The 23684-nt window shown below is 35.8% G+C and overlaps 1 protein-coding gene across 1 annotated transcript in view; it reads right to left on the bottom strand.

The window, feature by feature from the left end:
- Positions 1-1293: 1293 nt before the first annotated feature.
- LOC113080126 (glutamate receptor-interacting protein 2-like) overlaps positions 1294-23684 on the bottom strand; it is a 35938-nt gene continuing 13547 nt past the window's right edge. The window contains 22 exon segments of the mRNA XM_026252350.1: positions 1294-2033; positions 2523-2654; positions 2730-2897; positions 3887-4007; positions 5365-5515; positions 6439-6630; positions 6775-6914; positions 7083-7227; positions 7320-7465; positions 7562-7625; positions 7786-7866; positions 7969-8114; positions 8923-9109; positions 10035-10109; positions 10112-10204; positions 11171-11293; positions 17827-17981; positions 18659-18806; positions 19042-19187; positions 19904-19979; positions 20668-20754; positions 21321-21466. Of these exon segments, the coding sequence (XP_026108135.1) occupies positions 1839-2033; positions 2523-2654; positions 2730-2897; positions 3887-4007; positions 5365-5515; positions 6439-6630; positions 6775-6914; positions 7083-7227; positions 7320-7465; positions 7562-7625; positions 7786-7866; positions 7969-8114; positions 8923-9109; positions 10035-10109; positions 10112-10204; positions 11171-11293; positions 17827-17981; positions 18659-18806; positions 19042-19187; positions 19904-19979; positions 20668-20754; positions 21321-21466 (2917 nt within the window). The 3' untranslated portion in view covers positions 1294-1838.

Genomic DNA, 23684 nt, shown 5'->3' with positions numbered 1-23684 from the left:
AGTGACCTAGAAATAATATTATATAATTATATAACATATCTATTTATTTTTATTAAAAAATTTTCATTCCAATCAAAATCATTCATTTTGATTCCATTGCATCTCAGACGTTTGAGGGCCACTGTATATCACATGTTACGGCCGAGCCAAACGCTCACAATCATCAAACCATCAGAATAAACACAGGAGACCTGGGCTTTATGTCTTGCACAGAGACACTGCCATTCCCCTCCCTGGCCTCTCTTTAGCCTTAAAACCTCCAAATATTCAAGCTAATCACTAACAGCAAAGAACTGCCACTCATAATAATGTCCTTTACCTTCGACCACACCACCCTCAATAAATACCGTCCCCTTTGACCCCAGCGACTTTGTACACATCTGCCCTTTGACCCCTGAACCCTTCTAGATTCAGCTGAACCCTCTGACCTGTTTCCACCCATAACTGTTCACTAAGCAAGTGTTTGCTCATTTGTAGTATTTTCATTGATCTAAAATTTGCCTTTTTGTATTTAACCGTTTTATACTGTACCTGATGTGATTGGTTACTTGCCTATATTTTTTCTGAAGGTGTTCAGAAATGTATATTTAAGCATTTTTTAGTTTTCACCCTAAATGCAACTTGCAGTGTGCAATATTTGTAAATAAATTGACTTTGTCCATTTATAATTTCAGCTGGAAAGTACTGTAATACGATGAAAACAGGAAATTCAAGATCAAAATTTATCCTTCAAGGTTAACCTGATTAAACAAAATCTTGTAAAACAAAGTAGTTTTGTAACCGACACAATTCAAGATGCATCTTGCATCTTTCAGACAAAATAAAAATGTCCAATCTTGGTATGTGTTGTGTTAAGTCTGTTCAGAAATGTCTATGTCTGCTTTTCCCAGAATAGATCTGGATGTGGAAGTTAATTTCAATTAACCCCATTTTTCAAATCCATCAAAGGTTAATTAGCAATTTCAGATGCAGTGGATAACAAAACAATAAACAAACAGCTTGGTTAACTCTACCCATTAAACTTTAAGTTGTAAAATTAAACTAATACATGTTAATTATTTGTCATCGGTGGAAGCAAGTATAAAAGCAATTGTGCCTCCATCACTCCACAATCCAATCAACACTACACATTTAATCCCATAAGAGATCCCAGCATGCACCTGTCTTCAGTTTAAGCTTGTTTTCTTACCACAGACAGGGTTACGTACACTCTGGTTTTTATCCTTTATTTCTTTAAAAAATGAAATGATAATTTCCAACCCAAGAATATTAAATGTACATCTTATTCATAGCATTACATATCTAACATCCAGGAAAAAGGGTTTATACACAGAATAGAGGATTGTGGGTAAACAATATACAAAGACAGATCTGCTTTTAAAAGTTAGACTTAAAACAAGCTCCTCTGAAGGACTTGACTTAAAATCTGAATTTACTCCTGGTTTGTATCAGGATGTAAAATCCTCATAAAATGCCTTATGATACACAAATGACATCAATTTTTTGAAAAGATTGTCAAGCTGTCATGGTTTTGATCTCAGAGAAAGATTTTTAACCGATGGCTTGAGGTTTCTCTGTTTTGTGAAAACCTGCATCAACATCAAAGTGTTCTCGTTGACAGCAGAAACTAAATGAGCCCGTTATTCATTTATAATACAAACAAAAGTGGCATGTATGAAGATGAACGTGTACAAACGAAAATCGCGTGCCACTGTGAATGGTCAAATCAGCGTTGAAAATGTGGCTTGTTGTTTGAAAATGGTTTGAATGAAGTGCTGATGTGTCCAATGTGCAGTTGAGAGAGAGAACTGAAAATTGTGCTCTGTTTGTGTTGCTCATCAGAGGTCAACTCTTCTTGGATTTTGTGCCGAAACCACAGACAGTTCAGATGGGTCCTGACAGTTTTTAGGTGGCCAAACATGTGCCTGAGCGAGAGGGTTTCTGCTAATGACCAGCTGCAGATGCTCTCCGGCCTCTGTGATCAATGGCACGGCGAGACAACAGTCAAAATCACGTGTCCTTGCATGATTGACCTGTTAAAAATAGTCAGAAACAAAACCAGCAGATTGAACTCTGGGATTTAAAAAGTAATTTATTCCTGTGATGCACAGCTGAATTTTCACCATCATTACTTCAGTCTTTAGTGTCACGTGTAACACTAAAGACTGGTAAATAACATTCCTTATCAAATGTTGTGGTGCATCATTTTTGTGGAAACTGTGATGCATTTTTTTTTTGCATTCTTTGATGAATAGAAAGTTCAAAAGAATGGCATTTATTTGAAACAAATCAGTATAAATGTCTTTACTTTCACTTTTGATCAATTTAATGCATCCTTGATTAATAAAAGTATTCATTTCTCTTTAAAGAACAATCTATATATATATATATATATATATATATATATATATATATATTTTTTTTTTTTAACACCGACACCATGAGGGTGAGTAAATAGCAACATTTTATATTTTCAGGTGAACTGTCCCTTTAAGAAAAAGTCAGCCGAAAGAACACATCACCTGTAGGATACGATCATATGAGCGTAATCCAGCTTTGTCCGCAGGCCCGTCCGGACGGATCATGTTCACATAAACACCCTTTTCCACGCTGAACCCAAAATCCCTGCTGTCAACATCCTTCTGTACACAGATCTGAGACAGAGGGAGACAATGATGATCTGACAGTCTTTCAGTTGTGATTTCAACCGCCGGGAAAGTCCTCATTACCTTATGAAGCTCTAATGGCATGGATGGGCTGGTGTCCTGCATGTCTTCTGGTACAGCTGTGTTCTCTGAGGTCCTCTCTGGGCTCAATGCCAGAGCTTTGGTCCTTCTTTCATTCTGCTTCTTGCCGTCTTCTCCTAAACTGAGCGTGCTACCTGACATTATAGTAGCCTACAAAGGAAGGAAAACACTCCAATACAAAATGCACCACATTTCGACATGCAGGACTAACATGAATGGTGACGTTTGCTGAGATATAAATATCGGTCGGTCTTGTTCTATTAAGAGTTATAAATACTCTTTGGTTTTGGTTACTTACATAGTTATTAAAAAATTTGGTTAAAAATGGCTTATGTTATGCTCTTCAGCTCCTCGGGGGGGCATTCATTTGATTAAAAATACAGTAAAACTATGAATACAGCAATATTGTGAAATAATCATAAAAAATAAAGGTTTTCTATTTTAATACATATGTGACCCTGGACCACATGTATTCATTTTTGAAATTGAGATTTCTACATAATCTGAAAGCTGAATAAATAAGCTTTCGACTGATGTATGGTTTGTTAGGATTGGACAATATTTGGCCGAGATACAACTATCTACTCAGAACAAACTAAATACAAAAAAAAATCACCTTTGAAGTTGTCCAAATGAATTCTTAGCAATGCATATAAATCAAATACTAATAAAAAAATATGTTTTTATATATTTACGGTAGGAGATTTACCAAATATAATCAAGGGACATGATATTTACTCAATATCCGAATGATTTTTGGCATAAAAGAAAAATCTATAATTTTGACCTATACACTGTTATTATTATTTTTTTGGCTATTCCTAGAAATATACCCCAGCGACTTAAGACTGGTTTCGTTCTCCAGGGTCACATTTAAAAATTTAATTTATTCCTGTGATGTAAAGCTGAATTTTCAGCATCCTAACTCCAGTTTGAGTGTCACATGATCTTTCAGAAATCATTCTGATATACTGATTACTTATAATAAAGACTTACTTAAGGTAGAAAATCTTTTCTATCATGGTATAGATTTTGGTAATGTTCCCCACCTCTACATAACAAACTGGGAGCAGCTAGAAAGCGAAACATGATGTTTTAACAATCTAAGCACATAGACTGTATATAAAGTAATGATTCACCTCAAGTTCCCGCAAGATTTCCGATTGGCCGCAGGTCTCCAGGTCCTGAAGAGCTTGTGACCAATAGTTCTCCTGAGCGTCTGTATTGTTGTGCTTGTGACAGCGTGCAGGACTGACAGATCTGTGTCAATGCAAAGCAACCTGGGTAATGTAAGGCCAGGTGTACTATTGGAAACGGAGCTCTCTCTCTCTCTCTCTTTATGAAACTGAACTGTACACTGTGCTATAACAAAAGCTGCAGTTAGAGAAAGAGAAACACAGATGTGTGAGAGGAGCCCATGAACTAATTCCGGCAATAAAAGAGTAAAATGATTAAAATGAGCGATAAAAAAGAAGCAGACAAGGGCGGATGACAGCGAGTGGCCCACGGATGATTAGTAAGGCAGACGAGAGACAGAAAACCTGAGAAAAAAGTAGAAAAGAGAAGTGTAGGAGCATACAGAGACTGGAAGCAAACAGGCTAGTGCTTTCTGTGCTAGTCTGTGAGCATCTTTAACAAGCGTTTAGCCACAGAAACCAAAAGTGCAACAGAAAAAGTGTATGTCATAAAGGATTTACAAAGAAAGGCCATTCACTTTGCACTGGATCATAAAAATCACCAACAAATTGTCTAATTTAACCAATATGGGAGAATCTCATACCGTAAAAAAAAAAAAAAAAAATAGAAAAAAACCAAGATTTATACCTGTATTACGGTAAATACATTTTTTAGTACTCACTAGTCATTTATAATGTTTCAAAAGATTTCTGTCTCAGATAAATGCTGTTGTTTTTGACTTTATATTCATCAAAGAATGTATCAGTTTCCTAAAAAAAAAATATGAAGCAGCACAACTAGTTTTCAACATTGATAATAATCAGAAATGTTTCTTGAGCAACAAATCAGAATATTAGAATGATTTCTGACGGTCATGTGACACTGAAGACTGGAGGAATGATGATGAAAATTCAGCTGCGCATCACAGAAATAAATTACATTTAAAAAAGTATTGTAACAATTATAATAACATTTCAATATTTTTACTTGGTGGTCATAACATAAAAAAAAATCTTACTGACCCCAGTTTTTTTACGGAAGAGTACATAATTTGTTATGATTTGGATGAAAAAGAAAAAAAAAGAAAAATCTTAAACTTGTAAAAAAAATTGTAATACAAATGATTAAACTAATGTATGAATGTGTTATAATTTAAATCATGTATCTCTGTATTATGACCTGGACATGTTTCATGAGATTCACCGGTATGTTTCATTCTTAAGTGCATGGAAAATAATAACTGACAAACTAAAAAGAAAGAATAACATCCACGTGATTTTGTGTTAGCAACCAAAACTATAAAACAAGCAAGAAATGTTCTTATGCTCATAAAGAAATCTGCTGTTAGGCTTCTTAACCTCCAAGTTCCTGACTAGGATCTCGAAGATATTAAAGTTACTGTACCAATAGAATCAAGCCGTGTCCCTTAACGAACTCTCACCCAGAGTATGTCCAATCCTCCTCACCCAGCCTCCCATCATGCACTGCAGGACGGGGGGCGTGTCTTCTGGAGATCAGTGGGCTCCTGTGATTGGTCTGTCTCCAGTCATTGGAATGAAGAGTGAAATCAGACGCCTTATGAATATAGACACCTGAAAATAAAGGTTTGGGTTTGATTATGCTCACACACAAGTTCAATTTGAGAGCTCTGATGGAGGGGAAGATTTTCCAGAAATAATGACTATAAAGAATATAGTGTCCTGTATTTATGGATCTTTTACAGTCCTTTTGGAGCCTGAAAGCATTTAGTGACAAAAAAAAAGTAGCTTGAAACTCTGCTAAACTTAATCTTTTGTATTCAACAGAAGTTATACAGGAATGGATAAATGATATTAGATTTTTGGGTGAATAATCTCCAGTGTTGCCGGTTGGACTATTTTAAAATTGACATCACAGAAAAAATTTCACAAAACTAGCTAATAGACCATTTCTATTTAGCTTTTTAAACAATTGATTAAGCAAAGTGCTTTAAAAATATATAAAATAGACAATTATAATCAAAGAAAGAGTAAAATAATTAAGAGTATCTATTTATCAAATATTTTATTCCATATATATATATATATATATATATATATATATATATATATATATATATATATATGATTTATAAAATACAGAATATTTAGATTAGCACAAAAACAAAGTAGTGTAGCTAAAATTATACAAATAATAATAATAAAAAAATGATTATATTAAATGAAAATTTTTTTTATGGGAATCCTGCAGCTGTAAACTGTGACTGGATGTGGGAGAAAATAAGTTAGTTTTCATTCTTTTGGGGCAGGTTTGGGTCATTTTTTGGTTTTACATTTGTCTGGGACCTGGCAACCCTGACTATCTCTTTAATTCTCCAAGGCTCCTTCACTGACCTCAATAAAAGGAAACTCTTAGGACAGATTACAATCCAGGCACAGTCCTCGCCCACTTGAGTCAAATGAGTCAATTAACCCTTGCTGACCTTAAGTTTCAGCCCATGTCAACATTCAATTATGTTTCTCATCATCTTCCGTACCTTGACTTCCATAGCCGGGATCTAAGGCCGAACTATCCCACGAGTCCATGGCTGAATCCAGTCTGGGGGGTGTGGTCGGGCGATGAAGTTCAGAGTGTTTTCCTCTCCTGAGAGAATCTGAGCGATCGTCTTCCATGTCACTGACACACGAGGCCGTCCTGGACGGGCTGCTCCTGTCCGACTCCAAAAGTGCTGGAAAAAACAGATGTGGGTCAGGACAACAAGCACTGATGCATTATTCATGAAGATGCTTTTCCTAGTGGATTACATGTCGGAAATGTCTGTATGCACTTTTCCAGAACACACACACACACAGGTCTAAATTCTGACACTTACGTTCAGATCGCTTCTTGATCTTGAGTGTTACCGTGTCTCCGGCGGTCTGCAGCAGGTGGATGGCCTCGCTCAGAGGTTTTCCCTTGAGACTCGTGTTATTGATGGCCAAAACACGGTCACCGATATGAAGAGCACCAGTCCTTTACACATAAAAACACTTACTGCATTGCAGTCTCCAGTCCATCACATGTGAGACTGCTGCTCAAGATGTCAGAAGATGTGTGTTATGAAACATGCAGGTCGGAGTATGTATTATTCATGTACTTCTGCATGAAACACTGGATGGGGTGGTGAGTGTTTGTGTGCACCTGTGCGCCAGGCCGTTGCGGGTCAGACTGGAGATCAGGATGGGGTTGAAGGGCTCTTCAGTGCCTGAAATGGTGATTCCAAGAGGACCTCCGTGTCTCTTGAGTTCTACTGTGAATATGACTGAACCGGACGACTCTAATTCATCTGCAGTAAACAAACACACAAAAATACACAAGTTAAAATATCCCCAGTACAAATAAGAATTTTAAAGAGTACACACACACACACACACTCACCCAGGTTGTCTTCGTCTTTCTGAATCCGCAGTTTGACCATCCCCTCGGCCTGCTGGAGGACCATCATGGCCTCATCCATCCCACAATTATCCAGCCGAACATTATCAATAGCCAGCAGGCGATCACCTGGCTCCAGGGTTCCTATTCTATTATAAAAGGTCATTTCACATCAGTATCTTTCAATCAGTTTTTAATGTCAAAGAATGTTCATCAAATTAATTGTTGTAATGTGCTGTTGTAACCTGTGTGCAATACTGCCTCTCTGTATCTCCGAGATGATCAAAGGTTTTTCTGGCTTCTTGCTCTCTGCAAATCAGAATTCATCTGTAGTAGACTGATTTATTTTGCAACAATTTAAAGCAATTACCACTTCAAATTTGTATTAAATAGAGAGCGTTGAATGCTGGTTGCATTTGAGCTGTAAATTGTTCTAGGTCAACAGCGCCCCCTTTTGGTCATCACTCACCACTGATCGTAATGCCCAGCTCCACTCCACGTCTCTTGGGCAACTTAACCTGAAATGTGCCACTACTGGGAATCACTGATTCTGTGAGATACACACACAGAAATATATACAGCAAAAACCCGTGGTTGTGTGTTCAGGTCACAAATTTTAAAATCAATTTGCATCTCTGATCTTTCTTTGTACCTGCAACATCAAACTCCACCTCCAGTATGACCTTATTGGCCAGTGCTGCATCTCGGAGCAGCTGATTGGCTTCTTCCAGTGTTCCATCCTCAGTGAGAATTCCATTAATGGAAAGAATTCTGTCTCCAATTTGTAACACCCCACACCTGAAAAGCAAAAATATTACAGCACACATTAAAATAAACACAGACACGTGTCAATATGTTGCAGAATTTCATAATTGTGACTTTTTTTTTTCTCTCAAAATTATAAGTTTTTCTAGCAATTCTAAACTTTAAGGATATAATCTCAGAATTGTGATTAGTGTTTCTGCCACATAATAGAAAATAAATGTCTTAGCAAGAATTTTCAAGTTAAAAGTTACAAATTACCTTTTTTTAAATTTTGCAGATCATTATAAGACATTATTCAATGATTAAAATATTTAATAATAACGATAATATATAAAGATGACGATGAACGTTAGAAAAAACCCCAGACAATCATCATCGTAATAAATCAAAAAATTGTGTTTCATTCTTTTATGCTCAACAAGTCTGCATTTATTTGACAAATACATTCAAAAGAATGTGAAATATTACAATTTAAAAAATCACATTTATATTTCAGTGCATTTAAAAATTTATTCCTAAGACGCAAAGCTGAATTTTCAGCAGCCACTGCTATTATTAAAATCAATGTTGAACAGTTGTTTTAGGATTCTTTGATTAATAGAAAGTTCAAAACAATAGAATTTCTTTATAAAACAGATTCTAAACACCTCTGTGGTTTATATCTGGTTGTAGGTTTCTATTTTGATAGCTTGTCACAGGTGATCTTGGTACTGGGTCAAATCAGCATCTGAGCTTTCTCTCATGCTGTAAAGCTTGTGTGTGTGTGTGTACATGTACATACATCTCTCCAAAGGAACTAAATGCACTAGACAAAGGCTTCAGCATCCATGCGTCTTCTCACCTTTCAGCAGGTGTGTCAGGCTCTATAAAGTGAACACAGGCAGGCGCTGACAGCGGTTCAGTAGCAAACACTTCCCCTTGTAACTGCAGGCCGAATCCAGTAAGAGGCTCTCCTCTCAGAAGCACCTCGCTGGTTTCGACATGCACCACCTGACCACCAGCGCCCACTGTACTCGTTGCCAGAGACACTGAGAGAGAAGGATTCATAAAATTAAATAATTATTTGGCATACAGTAATGTAAAGTGGATCTAAAAACCCTTAATCATGGGAAAAAAACTAAAACACTGCTGTCCAACCTTGAGTTTACTTTGTGTGTGTGTGTGTGTGTGTGTGTGTGTGTTTTGAAATTCTTTAACAGCACTGTAAGACATTATTCAACTATTAAAATATTAAATAAACTGATGATAAATTAATAATGATAGATAAATAATGTTAATTAACCAACAAACAAACAATTCTTCCCAGGTAATATTGTTTTTTAGCTATGACTAGCAACTTGGGGCGTTAATATAGAAAGTATATTGGCTACTTTAGGGTTGTTAATATAAAAAAATTATATTATTTTTATTTCTTTTACACTCTGCAATAACATGATGTTTAAAAAAACTCTTCAATAATTCATATATTTAATATTAATAATAATGATAAACAAATAACTCTTCCCCAAAGTAAGATTCATTAGGGACATTCATACAGAAAATAGATTCTATTTTAGTTTTTCCCAATTGTAACATAATAACAATTGTTCACTTTTTAAATTATTCATTGATTTAAGACAATCAAATTATACATTAGGTGACTCACTATAGGCTTTGAGATGCATTTCTGAGGGAAACTGGAGAAAGTAGTTTTTTTATGAATTAAATTAATTTAAATTACAAATTTCTCTTTTATAAATTTAAAACAAAAGTTGAAAATCAATGACTATGATATTTTATAATTGTCAAACACTGTTAAAGACTTCTGGAATACTGTATCCACTGTATACTCGTGTAAATAGTGTTTCTCTTTTTGTCTAGTTGTCAGAAACAGCCACATTAAATGAGAGATAGCGATACTAAACTGGACGTAAGGCAGAGATGAGACATAAATCTGTATATGAATGTGCTCACAGGAGCTCTTGTGGTCTCTTCTGCTTGGTCTCCTCTTGGTGTGGGTGCAGCGAGGGCTGGACGGGTAGGAGGGCAGGTGCTGCTGGGATAGGTGTTGGGGTTCGTCGACTGGGTGCCACAGCTGTAACTGTGAAAGCCTGATGTGTTTGCAGAGATGCCAGACGTCACAGCTGGAGGAGAAAAGAGTTGAGATTGAATGTGCTGGAATCACCATGTGTTACTGGTACATGTGGCATGGAATACTAACAAACCTTTGGTATGAAACATGAGTGACAGCCAGTTTAATTATAGCAATATGTATTTTTAATCAGTATTTAAATTACTGTAAAACTGCTTTAAAACATCATAGTTTGGGAATTTGGAATACAAATAAATATACCCTATTCCTTGACTTTGTCTGTTTTTTTTGTTTGTTTGTTTGTTTGTTTTTACTATAAATACAAATGAAACAATAAATAAATAAAAAATTAAAAAAACAAAAAGAAAAAGTAAATAAAATATCAATTACAAAAAATATTAAAACAATAAATTTAATAAGTATATAAAAATTTATAAATAAAAATGAAAATAAAGTAAATAAAAATGAGAATAAGTACAATAATAAAAGTCAATATGTAAATGAAATTGAAAAAAATAAAGATCATGAATAAAGAAAATAAAGTAAAGAAAATGGATAATAATGCAATAAAAAGAACATGTAAGAAATGAATAAATGAATATATATATATATATATATATATATATATATATATATATATATATTAATTTTTATTTTAAATATATAAAACAAAAAAATAAAAAAGAATGAAAGTCATTGACAGACGATATTATTTTCAGTGAATCTGCCACAGAGGAAATCAAGTGTAGTTGCAAAATGTATTGTGGGATCCAGTATTCCACACAATGAGCTCTGCTGAAGGCAGAACATTTTTTGTAAATGCACTACAGTAGGTCATCAGGTATTTATTCATACAGACAATTTGCACCATGTGCACACAGTATACATGTGCTACAAAAATAGTTAAGAGCATTAAAATGCTATGATAATATGATATGCTTAAAACTGCACTATTACATCTACTTTCTATATTTAACGCACAGTTCCTTATGTAGACGTGCACATGGGGGACACTCACATCGGTGTGAGGGTGTACGGGTGGTGTGACTCCAGGCCGAGGGTGTCTTTTGGAAAGGTGGAGGAGTACTGATGCAGTTGTCACTAGAGTCCCACTGATGCTGACTTCTCCTCTGGACATGCACTGCAGGGAAACCACACACAAAAAACGGGCGGTAAATGGGTTATTTCTGCCAAAAATAAGCTTATGTTACAGCACTTAGGCTGATATGATCTGATGTGGACTGATCCACACTGCTTCACTGATCACTGACATTCACAGGGACGAATCAGAGACGCTGCTCACAGGCACTTCATACACAGCACATTTATTCCATCCTTTTCTTTTTCTCTCTCTTACATTTCCGGGCCAGCTCTTGTAAGGCCGACAGCAATGGAAAACCATCTTAAAACTCTCTTTTCACTCACAATTAGAACAAATGCTCTGCAAGAAAGAAAGAGGACATTGTTTTGGATTGTGACAAACGGGGTCTTGTGACAATAAGCAGCTGTGTCACTAACGATGCTTAATTAGGCATGCATCATGTCCCGCTCAGCAGACCAGCTGTTTAGACAGAGATAAATCTGCACGTCAAAGAGCTCATGTGCCTTGCTTTTCCTTCTATTATTCTGCTGTCTTATAAGCAGCTATTGCAACTATTTTTCTTCTGGGTCCTAAATACTAAGTTGTGTCAAAGAAGACCACAAACAGAAAAAATAGTCATGCTTTTAAGAGCCTCAACATTTTTACCAGACATACCTTAACCTGCTGATTTGGCTGAACATTACACATTCTGGCAAATATGGTTGAACATACAGGTATTCATTTAAAATATAATAATAAACAAATAAATACATGTTCATTTAGCTTTTTTTCTGATGAATCTTAAAATAGATCACATTTAATATTAATTACATAGTAGGTCATATAGGATTCAGAAAAATAGAAAATACATACAAACATATTCAAATATCATGGAATTTCTGTTTTCACTGACAAATGTGTCAACAGTATAGTAAATTAAAAGTATTGAAAAAAATTATGAAGCTGAAATATTTTTTTTTCGTAAATATTTTTTCATTCTAAATATTATATAAAAAATTCAAGAACATAGATAGAACTTAAAGAAAATGTACACACACACACACACACACACACACACACACACATATATATATATATATATATATATATATACCTTGATGCATGGGAATTACAAAAAAACTAAAACTGAAATAATAATTTTTAAAAACTCTAAATAAAAAAAATTAAACTACAAAAACTAAATGACAACAGCATATGAAATTACTAAATTGTAAAATAAATTTATGATCAGAAAAGCACACCAACATAATTTACTATTTCTGCTGTATGCTACATGCATGATTTTTTCTGTATGCATGGATGATGTACTACATGTTAAAAATGTGCAGTGTACAACAGAGCACACTGAGGGGGAAATGCATCCCACATTGCAGTGCAATCATTTGTGAATCAACCAAGACTCAATATTAGATCAGAAGCCCAAGGGATCAGATATTTTTATTTAAAAGTGTATTAAAATTCCAAAATAACAAGGATGACTACTGGGATGATATTTGAGAACCAGATGCAAATCAGTGAAGGATCATGTGACACTGAAGACTAGAATATAATGACTGGTGAAAATTCAGCTTTGCATTACAGGAATGAATCACATTTTAAAATATAAAATTTTGACTTTAAATTGTACAAATATTTCACTGTTTTTACTGTATTTTTAATCAAATGCAGCATTGGTGAGCATAAGAGACGTATTTCTCTACATTCCTCAGTTTTCAGTTCTGCAGTATATAATCTGTGTGCATGAAAAATGACTCCACATATGAGATTAATCTCTGACAGACAATGAGCTGCCCAGTGAGCTCAAGCTTGAGCTAAAGAGGATGCAGGTGTTCAAATCACTTTATAACTGCTGTGCGTCTGTTCATATCTCTTTTCTAGAAAATCTCATGATACAGTCAGAATGCAGTTTCCTAGTAACATAGTAAAGCCAGAGTGAAGGGGCTCTGATCTCATGGTGTGTGTGTTTTTGTGTGTGTGTGTGTGTGTGTGTGTGTGCTCTGCATATTAAGAATGACTCATGATCCTTGTAAGAAAGTGGCCCAAAGCTGGACGCCAACAACCACTACAAATCCACACTGGCACAAATAAAGGTCAAAGAAAGACAGAAATAGAGAAGAGAAGGAGAAATGAAGATGAGACAAGGAAAGAATCATGCAAGGACAAAAGTGTAAAGCAGCAGCTGTGAAATGAATTCATGTTGTAAATATGGAGTGTAAACATGAATAGGATATGATTAAAAATATAGCATTGATGCTCTTTTTGTACTAATGCTAGTGGACAGGAAATCAGCCTTGAAAAATACATCATTTACTGCTGACTGCGCAGTACTGTTTTTAGGATATACAAATAGTATACAAAACTAAACATTTCAAACTGTGTGCTGCTTATTTTCCCCATATGAACTATGATGGGTTTATACAAACATATAAATAACATAAAATATTATGGCAAAAAAAAAACACCTACTGTTGTATGGTACTTTTTAAATTCAGTATACTGTAAGTGGTCTCCAGATATAATAACTGACTAACTAAAAAATCTATAAAGTTAACTCTAAATCTAAAAAGCAAACTCAATCTGGTGTAGCTTATCACATTCTCAATGGCACACAAAGCAATTAGACTTTCAACTGTGATCAGCTCAGCATGAAAAGAGCTTTTACTGGCACGTTTCATTCCTTGGTAGTTCAATTGAAGCAAACAATCAACTATGGTTGGCAAGACACTGTCGAAATATCTCCAGGATAAAGTCAGCAGATGGATACAAAAAATACCGCTGTCAAAAAAAAAAGAAGATATTTGGTACAACACAGACCCTCCCTGGATCAGGACGTCCCTCCAAACTCGATAAAAGAGCCGGAGGAAACTGGTCAGAGAGCCGACCAAGAGCAGAACTCTGAAGCAGTTGCAGGAATTTATTACAAAGAGTGGTCATTGTGTGCATCTGACAATAATATCACAGATTTTCAGTGGTGTCAAAAGTACTGGCATTCATTACTCAAGTAGAAGTATAGATACTAGGGTTTAAAAAGACTTTTGTAGAAGTTGAAGTATCAACTCAAGCTTTTTACTCAAGTAAAAGTGTAAAAGTACTGGTTTAAAAAACTACTTAAAGTATAAAAGTAAAAGTAATGTAAGGGAAAAAATGCCATTAAAACAAAAGCTTAGGCCGCACCACAGGGGCCTGTTCACTACCCCACCTCCTCAAAAAAACATTTTTCTAAAGGCCATAGGCCATAATGACTATAATGTTATATTAAAATGTTCATTTTGAAAAATTTGGGATGCACTAGGCTACCTGTTTCAGCCGCATATATGAAAATACAAAAATGGTGTGCACATCCCAAACATCCAATTAGGACGCAGGTGCAAGACAACTGAATGATATAGACAAATAAAGAACAAGTCTGAACACTGAAAACTACTGCTCCAGAGGAATTGAATCAAGCAACGTTTCGACCTTCAGGTCTACATCAGCCGCATATATGCCCATTTAAAATGAACGCACTTTAGTACAATCCAAATACATTAAAGGACTAGAGATATGATGACTAGTTGCGAATAAGTATTGTTATGGTGCAAAAAGTCAAACTTCAGAGGCATGTCATTAATAACCTTTAATGGAATGTAAATGTACATCCAAGCTTAGCTGCAGGAATCTGCGAGGGCAATGGACAAGAACATTGGTGCAGGCTTAGTAACAATTACACTTGTATGGTTGTCTATTTACAGTAAACATTATAGTGCTGTCAAAATGAATGATTAATCCAAGTGATTCATCAAAACTAAAACTGAAAAAGAAGTCATAATCCTGATACCTTCTTGATTGATAGCTTCTTGTATTTAGTACATACGTCTGCTATGTCCAGTGTTCGGGGGGTAACGAGTTACAAAGTTGGTATAGCCTACTTATCACAACATTGTCAATCGCATCGTCAATCGAAAACGCTAATTTATTCAAACGTCTCGCTACCGAACTACCTACAGTAGATTAAATTTGTGGAGGACGAAGAAAAAGCACTCATTTGGTAAATGAGCCAGTGAGAAATAATAACTTTTAAGTAGGGTCCAGTGCCTTTTCGATACTTTTAAAACGGTACCGGCTCCTAAACGGTGCCTGAACCTATACTTAAAAAAAAAAGAACCACAAAAAAAAAAACTATGGATAACTTTAAAGAACATTACAAATATTGAAAATAAATCCATAGCTTTTCAGCTTGGATGCTCTCATTTCCCAAGTTGTGCTTCCCTTAATCTAAGGCTAATAAATGTATTTCACAATCTGGGTCATTATTTAATACAAAACCACACATAATGTTTCTACTATATCTCTGTCAATCACTCTGATATTTAGTTAAGATGAGTGCTGTCTGTCACTGTCTTTAATCAGTTCTGTGAATTACTGTATGGTCATTCTTTTTTAAGTAGCAACAATGTCGGTTTTACAATACAGTACTGTGCAAAAGTCTTATGGAAAAAATAGTATTTTCACCCCAAAAAGGGTTTTAAGCCAGTTATTTATATCTTTTGCTGTAGTGTGTCAGTAGGAAATATCAGTTTGACATTAATTTTAATAATAATCTAGTGCGATTTTGAATGCACAAGCAGTTTGACAACGGCAAAATGAATGTTTGGAAAGTTAAACTGATATTTTATACTGACACACTACAGCAAAATATAGAAATAACTGGCCGAACACCATTCTTTTAAGTGAAAATACTAACGTGTCTAAGACTTTTGCACAGTAGTGTATGTATAAAGTACGTATGATTAAATTAAGTATATTTAAATAAGTTTAATTAAAGTATGTGTTCGTTCATATGTGTTAAGGGCTAGATTTTCGCTGGAGGAAACGGCTGTGTGATGAGCGAAAACTTTACAGATGAGAGACCGACTGCTACCTCGTGACCTTTTGCAAACTGTATTTATGACAAAGAACTGCACAGATATGGATATTCTAACAATCTATCGATAAACACACACCTTGTGTCCTCTGTTTGTTTAAGTGCGCATGCGCTGCTCCGTTCGCGGTCTGCGCCTCTGCGGATTGAAGAGCGCGCTGAAAGACGGGAGGAGACCGGTCTGACGCTGGTTTCATGTGAAATTTAAGCGGACTGACTCTGAGGCGATCGGATACCGGTTCCTTACCCAACCCTACTTTTAAGAAATATATTTTTTGATAAACGAACCCAAAACTGTCTATGTCCTTGCTGGACTGTGATGTGATTTGTGTCACGTGCAGGTGCGATGGATCGCGTACGAACCAATAGGGTGTCGGAATGGTATATGTTTATACTTCTCATCCAACCACAATCAAATTCACTCCACCCGGATGGCGCGATTTATCTGGATAGGTTTTTTTTTTTTTTGAATGCTGACAAGCCGGAATGAAAACAAGCCCAAATGAAATAGCAGTAACGAAGCTATTTTTAAAATGTAAGGAGTAGAAAGTACAGATACTTGCCTGAAAATGTAAGGAGTAGAAGTAAAAAGTCGGCTGAAAAATAATTACTCAAGTAAAGTATAGATACCCCAAATTTCTACTTAAGTACAGTAACGAAGTATTTGTACTTCGTTACTTGACACCTCTGCAGATTTTCCACAAATGTGGCTTGTATGGGAGGGTTGAAGAAAAAAGCCACTCCTCAAGAAAGGCCACATGCAGTCAGACTGAGCTATGCCAAAACACACCGTGAATATTCTGAGGCAGATGAGACTAATGTTAAATCATTTAGCCTCAACACCAAACGATATGTCTGGCGGAAACCCTATCCAGCTCACCATCTAAATAACAGCATTCCTGAAGTACAGCATGGAGGTGGAGATGTCCTGTTATGAGGTGTTTCTCTGCAGTTGGGACTGAAGCACTCGTAAGGATAGAAGGAAAATGCATGGGGCAAAATATCATCAAATTCTTGAGGAAAATCTACTGCCCTCTGCCAGAAAATTGTCAGTGGGAAGCAGGTTTACATGCAACATGACACTGACCAAAAGCACACAGCAAAACTGAGCACACAGTGGTTGAAGGAGAGAAAGCTGAATATCTTGCACGGCCTCTTCAGTGTCCAGACTTAAACCCCATTGAAAATCTGTGGAATGATTTGAAGACAGCACTCTACAAACACTCACCCTCAGATTGAACTAAACTTGATCAGCTGTTCAAAGAAGAGTGGACAAATATTGCAAAGTCTAGATGTGTGTGTTTAGTCCCAACGGACTAAAGGCTATATTAGAAGCAAAAGATGGTTCAACAAAATACTGATACAAGCGGGTGATCCTGTTTCCAACTCAGTGATTCTGTTTTGTATGAGTTTTACTGAGACTGTAGTATTCCGTGAAAGAGGCTCTTATATATTGCAAAATGTAGTATCTAGGACAGAAAATGTACACACTATTAATTTCCATAATATGCATAGTCTGCACAGGAATACTATGTAAAGAGTATGGTAGTATGCTATTGCAAACATAGCCAAAGTAAAGCGGCTTGTGAATGAATTCTGCCAGACATGTCTAGATGATCTAAGCTTGTGAATATCATTTGAGTCTGTTTATGAGCTGTATGTGTCTGCAGACCTGTGTCATGTGAGCAGTGCTGAGAGGGCAGGATCTCTAGTTTGGTGAGCTCTGAGGAGCTGGACAGGAGCTGCTGAGCCTCCATCAGAGAGCAGTGCTCTGTGCTCATGCCATCTATAGCCAAGAGAATATCTCCCACATGCAAAGCACCACATCTGAGGCAAGAGAGAAACAGACAGCAGTGGCAACTAGGTGAGAAAGTCATTTGTGTGGAGCAAAGCAAGAAAAGAACAGGGTGAAAACAGTCACAACAGATGGGAAGGTGTAAGGTAAAGAGATAGCAAGAGATAAGGATAGGTAAATATGTTTATTTATGAAGACTTATGCTTCATTCTAATTCAATTAAATATAAATGTTTTATTGCATGTGGATCTAAAACACAAACACGAGGTGACAAACAAAAATAAAATGCACATACTAGATTTGTCATGCTTAGCAGGGGAATGATGGGAGATATGATGCAAATATAATATGATTTATTTCTTTGTTTCTTTGTTTATTTAATAGGGACAATAAACATTCATGCACCTTGTAATCAGTAAAAATAAAAAGCATAAAGTACAAAATATTGTATAATATAAATATAAAAATAAATGTAAAATATATAGACAATATTTATATAAAATGATAAAAATTCTCAAAAAATATTTGACTATAAGATGTGCATTATCGGTGTATGAAGCTGTCAACCAACTGACCACATACTGACAGAATCTGCTTGGCTGATTTATCAATCCATCACTCTGTCCATGCTTTCATATTTAATTTATTAATGTATGTGTGTAGATGATTCTTTACATAAAAATTTGTGCACGCATATGGGTGTTCTCACCTGTCAGCAACACTAGCAGGTTTGATTTTCTGGACTGTAATGACCTGTTTGTTCCTGTAGATGGATGTAGTGAGACTTAGTCCCAGTACTGAACCTGCGGAGCGGGCAATGTCCACCTGCAGCGGCCCAGACGACTTCTGGACGGAGTCTGCCATGAGGTCAACCCGGAACCAGAGAGAGACAGAAAAGAGTAGGGGATATTACATTTTAATTCAGATATGTACAAAAATATCTGAAGGAAGCTTTCCAGGTGTAAAGACAGAGATCTCATTGGTGCTTTGTCTTTCCTATGGGAATCTAGAGGGCCACATGAGAATATCTGTGCATACAGGCAAACTCAAGCGCATGTCTCTGTGCACGTGTGCATCTGTGTGCATGCTCACCCATGACCATGATGTCGTACTCAATGAGGAAGAAAGTCTCCTGGCTGCTCTGCATGATCAGGGTCAGAGCGTCAGCATGTTTCTGTCTGTTCACAGCAACACCGTTCACGCTCAACACACGGTCGCCCGCTCGCAGGGTTCCCTCTCTGACAGACGGAGAAACACGGAGAGACGTACGGAAACATACAAAGACAGCAGCAGAGATGAGAGGTAAATGCTAAAATAAAACAGTCCCATTTCAGGATTTCAGGATTTTTAATGATCAAAATGACTTTTCATGGAAATTGTATGATTTATTTTTATAAGTAGGATATCACATTTTCCGTGTTTATGACACCAAAAAGCCTCATTCATGCATGTTTCTTCATCAGACTAATGTGTGTACAGACGACTTACGCAGAAACAAAAATGCAACATTTTGCTGACAAGTGTTAAGTTTCACATAAACAATACGCATTGTGGAAGTGTAATTATTATGCTAATCTAATTCTAATTCAGTGTGTGTGTGTGTGTGTGTGTGTGTGTGTGTGCACTTCAGGCTGTGTTCTACCCTTCTCACTCATTCTAATGTCATCATCCTATGCTTCAGTTACCATGTGCCTGCAGAACCAGCTTACAGGCTTCAACGATCCCACACACAACATACAGAATCTACACCAAATACATAACATCTCATACACAAAAACTCTATTAAGCCAGTGTATACACAAATAACGACTGAATGCATGCATGCAGCACTGACACACACACAGAGGCAGAGAGCTTCATGATGATTCAGACATTCTGCTAATTAATAAACCGAGATGTCCTAAAGGACCTCATGTCTCACACACACTAATGATTTGAGTCATGATGGTCTCACCTGTCCGCGGGTCCGCCGGGCCTGACGTAGGTCACTACTAGAGGTCGAGCCTTATGCCAGTCCTCATGAAAGCCCCCTGAAAGCATGTGAAACACACACCTGACATGTCAAGCCAATTGCCTTTAGGCATAAAATGCAGCTGAACACACACACACACACTCCTGCTACCCTTGAAAGAAATATCACACAAATGCTTTAAAATAAATTTTTCCTTTTCCCTCAGTTTGTAAAAAAAATTATGCACAGCGCTGAAGTAGTATTGAAAGGATTCCCAAATTTTTTTGTCAAACCAGACCATTTTAAATCTAAAATACAGTATTTCCTGTAAGTATCCCCTGAGATTTTAAGTTAATATTGCAATAATACAAGAAAACATATACATTCACGGTTTTCTGCTGTTAGTTAAGGGTCACATGACATGCAGAAAATCATTTCTTTAGTAAGTTAGATGTTTTTATATGAAATTATTAATTTATATTAATTTGAGATTTTTTAATTTAATTATTAGCTCAACCCCCATGCAGTTCCCTCATGAACCATTTTGCAAAAAACTGTTGTAATGAACCCGGAATATTCTTAGTGATATAATTACATATATATATATATATACACAGAGAGAGAGAGAGAGAGAGATGTATTTCAAACCATCATGGATGTAATTTTCCTCAGTTTTAAATTCATGAATTCATTCATTTAAAGTAAAAAAAAAACACATTAAATATTCATGTAAAGACATTTGAGTGTGTCTGATGGTGGTTTGGTACCTCTCAGAACAAAGCCAAAGCTGTTTCCTTCTTTTTCCAAGCACACTTCGATAGTTTTAGAGATGATGCCGCAGGGATTTCTGGGAGCTAAACACACAGAGAACAGCTTGTGTTAATGTCACAGGAGAATGAGGTACAGCGCTACACATTTAAATATTTTTACTTTAAAAAGATCATGAACACCAATGCCACGTATTTGTCACATAAGAACTCTGAAGAAAAGGCTTTTACATATTCAGTTCTTCTGAAGTACTATTGTACCATGATCAGAGGTACTTTGATATACACTAAAGAAAAATACTTTTTAACTGTCTTCAACATTTATATTAATAAAAACTCTTCTTGATCAGAAAATCAGCATATTAGAATGATTTCTGAAGAATCACGTGAAACTGAAGACTGGAGGAATGGTGCTGAAAATTCAGCGTTGCATTAAAGCAATAAATTGCATTTTAACATATATTCAAATAGAAAACAGTTATTTTCAAATGTAATAACGTTTTGCAATATTACTGTTTTTACTGTATTTTTTATTAAATAAACACAGCTTTGGTGAGCATAAGAGACTTTCAAAAACATTAAAAAATCTTGCCAACCCCAAACATTTACTCATCAAGAGTCTGGAGTGAATGTGAATGTATTTGTGTCCGTACCGAATGGCGGCAGCTCGTACTCCACCTCCAGCACCACACGCTCACCGATGTTCTTCAGCATGCTGATGATCTCCTCATGTCTTAGTTTGGACAGGTTTATGCCGTTCACTGACTTTATGTAGTCCCCAACATTGAGTTGGTCACTCCTGCCACACAGATGCATATGGAAAACTGAACAATGAAGTGATACATTTTGGAAACATGTTTCTGTTTAATATGTTTGGGAAAAGTGTACAGAAACAGTAGAGCATGGCACTAGAAATGCCAAGGTTCAGTTAACAGGGAATGCAAGAACTGCATAAGTAAAAAAAATAAAAATTGGATAGAAGTGTTCATTAAATGTATAAATGAAAAAGTAGATTCATACAGGCAAATATTTATCTTTCACAAATACATGAAAAAGGCAACATTTATAGTAGTATGTAACTTACTTTTTGTCTCTAATTCTATTTCAAATCAATTACGTTCTTTTGAACTTTATTCTTTAAATAACCCTATAAAAATGTTAAGCCATACAACTGTTTTCAACATTGATAATAATCAGAAATGTTTCTTGAGCATCAATTCAGCATATTAGAATGATTTCAGGATTATGAAATGATGCTGACAATTCAATTACATCACAGGAATAAATTAAATTATAACATATATTAAAATAGAAAACAGTTATTTGAAGTTGTAATAACATTTACTGTTTTTACTCTATTTTTGCTCAAATAAATGAATAAATCTTTCAGAAACCAACCACATACGGAAGGGTAGTGTATGAAAATCTATTATTGGCATTGACTTCACTATAAATGATTCTTATAGGCCGTAACTCTAAATCCAAAGCACAAGATTAATTCCATGTAACATGGCTGCACTGATATGAAGACTGCACAATCATCAACAAACTGCATCTGCTGCAGAAAGGTGTGTTGTGCAGCAGGTATGTGCGCTGTGTGAGTGTATACATATGTGATGTTAGCAGAGCTGACTCCTCGTGTACTGCTGTAGAAGCTAATTTAAGCCGCTGCTGTCATCCAGCGCTGGGATTTTGCCTGTAAGCATCGCATTAACTTAGACAAAAGCACACGCTTGCAACCGACACAATGACGACACACAAAAGTAGTTCATTTACACATGAGGCACACAACCGAAGGCAAAACAAAACAACGAAAACATTTTGATCATTTTGTGATTCTGCATAATTATGCCTAGAGTTAAACAGCATTAACACACATAATAATTACACACTCGCACATCTGCGCTAGAGCTTCAGAAACTGATAAAACCATTAGCTGTAAACTACACGAGTTTAAATCACCTGGCTGCAAAACAAATGTTTGCAACTCTGCGTTCAGCAACATGCACATCAGTCCTGCGGCTGTCTACAGGTCAGTGCAACCATTCAACTAAAATCTTCCTTGTGTGTGTGACAGAGAGCGAGCGGTCACACTAGGCCTGCATCAGCCTGTCATAGTAGAGGCTGATGTGATGGAGCAGCCCACATCCTGAGGTCTCACACACACACACGTTTGTTTTGTGAAAAGTGGGGACATCCCATAGGCGTAATGGTTTTTATACTGTAGAAACTGTATATTCTATCACCCTTCACCAACCCTAACCATAACCCTCACAGGAAACTTTGTGCATTTTTACTTTCTCAAAAAAACTAATTCTGTATGATTTATTTTGAATAATTGGGACATGGGTTATGTCCTCATAAGTCACCCTCTCCTTGTAATACCTGTGTCATACCCATGTCATTATACAGAGTTGTGTCCTGATATGACACAAAAACAAGAGCACACACACACACACACACACACACAGGATCCTCAGGTTAAAGAGCTGTGTGAGTAAACATGGTGTACCACACACACTACACCAGTGCTATTTTAGCACTGCAATACTATTATAGTTTTTATGATTATTTTGTTTTTTTTTTATAAATATTTAGATTTTTAGATAATGTTAAAGTTTTTGTAATTTTGTTGGATTTTTGTCATTTTTATTATTTCTGGAAAATAAGTTGTACACACTACACCTGTGTTGATATAGCATCATTGAGATAATAGTTTTGAATAGTTTGGTTTTATTTGGACCATTTTAATTTTACTTTAAGTTTTAGTAATTTGATTGCATTTTTGTCATTTTATTACCATATTTTCCAGAAAATAAGTCACACAGAATACACCAATGTTATTTTACTATCATTGGCATACTATTATAGATTTGATGAATATTTTTAGTTTTATATTTTTCATTTTCATGTTAGATTTAGTTTCTGTAATTTTGTTGCATTTTTGTAATTTTATTGGCCCCAAACATTTTTTTTTTTTACTTAACATTTTGTGCTTCTCAAGATTATCCTTCAGG

This window comes from Carassius auratus, unplaced genomic scaffold, assembly GCF_003368295.1.
Source record: "Carassius auratus strain Wakin unplaced genomic scaffold, ASM336829v1 scaf_tig00030267, whole genome shotgun sequence".
Taxonomy (NCBI): Eukaryota; Metazoa; Chordata; class Actinopteri; order Cypriniformes; family Cyprinidae; genus Carassius; species Carassius auratus.
This window is presented reverse-complemented; position numbering and strand designations above follow the sequence as displayed.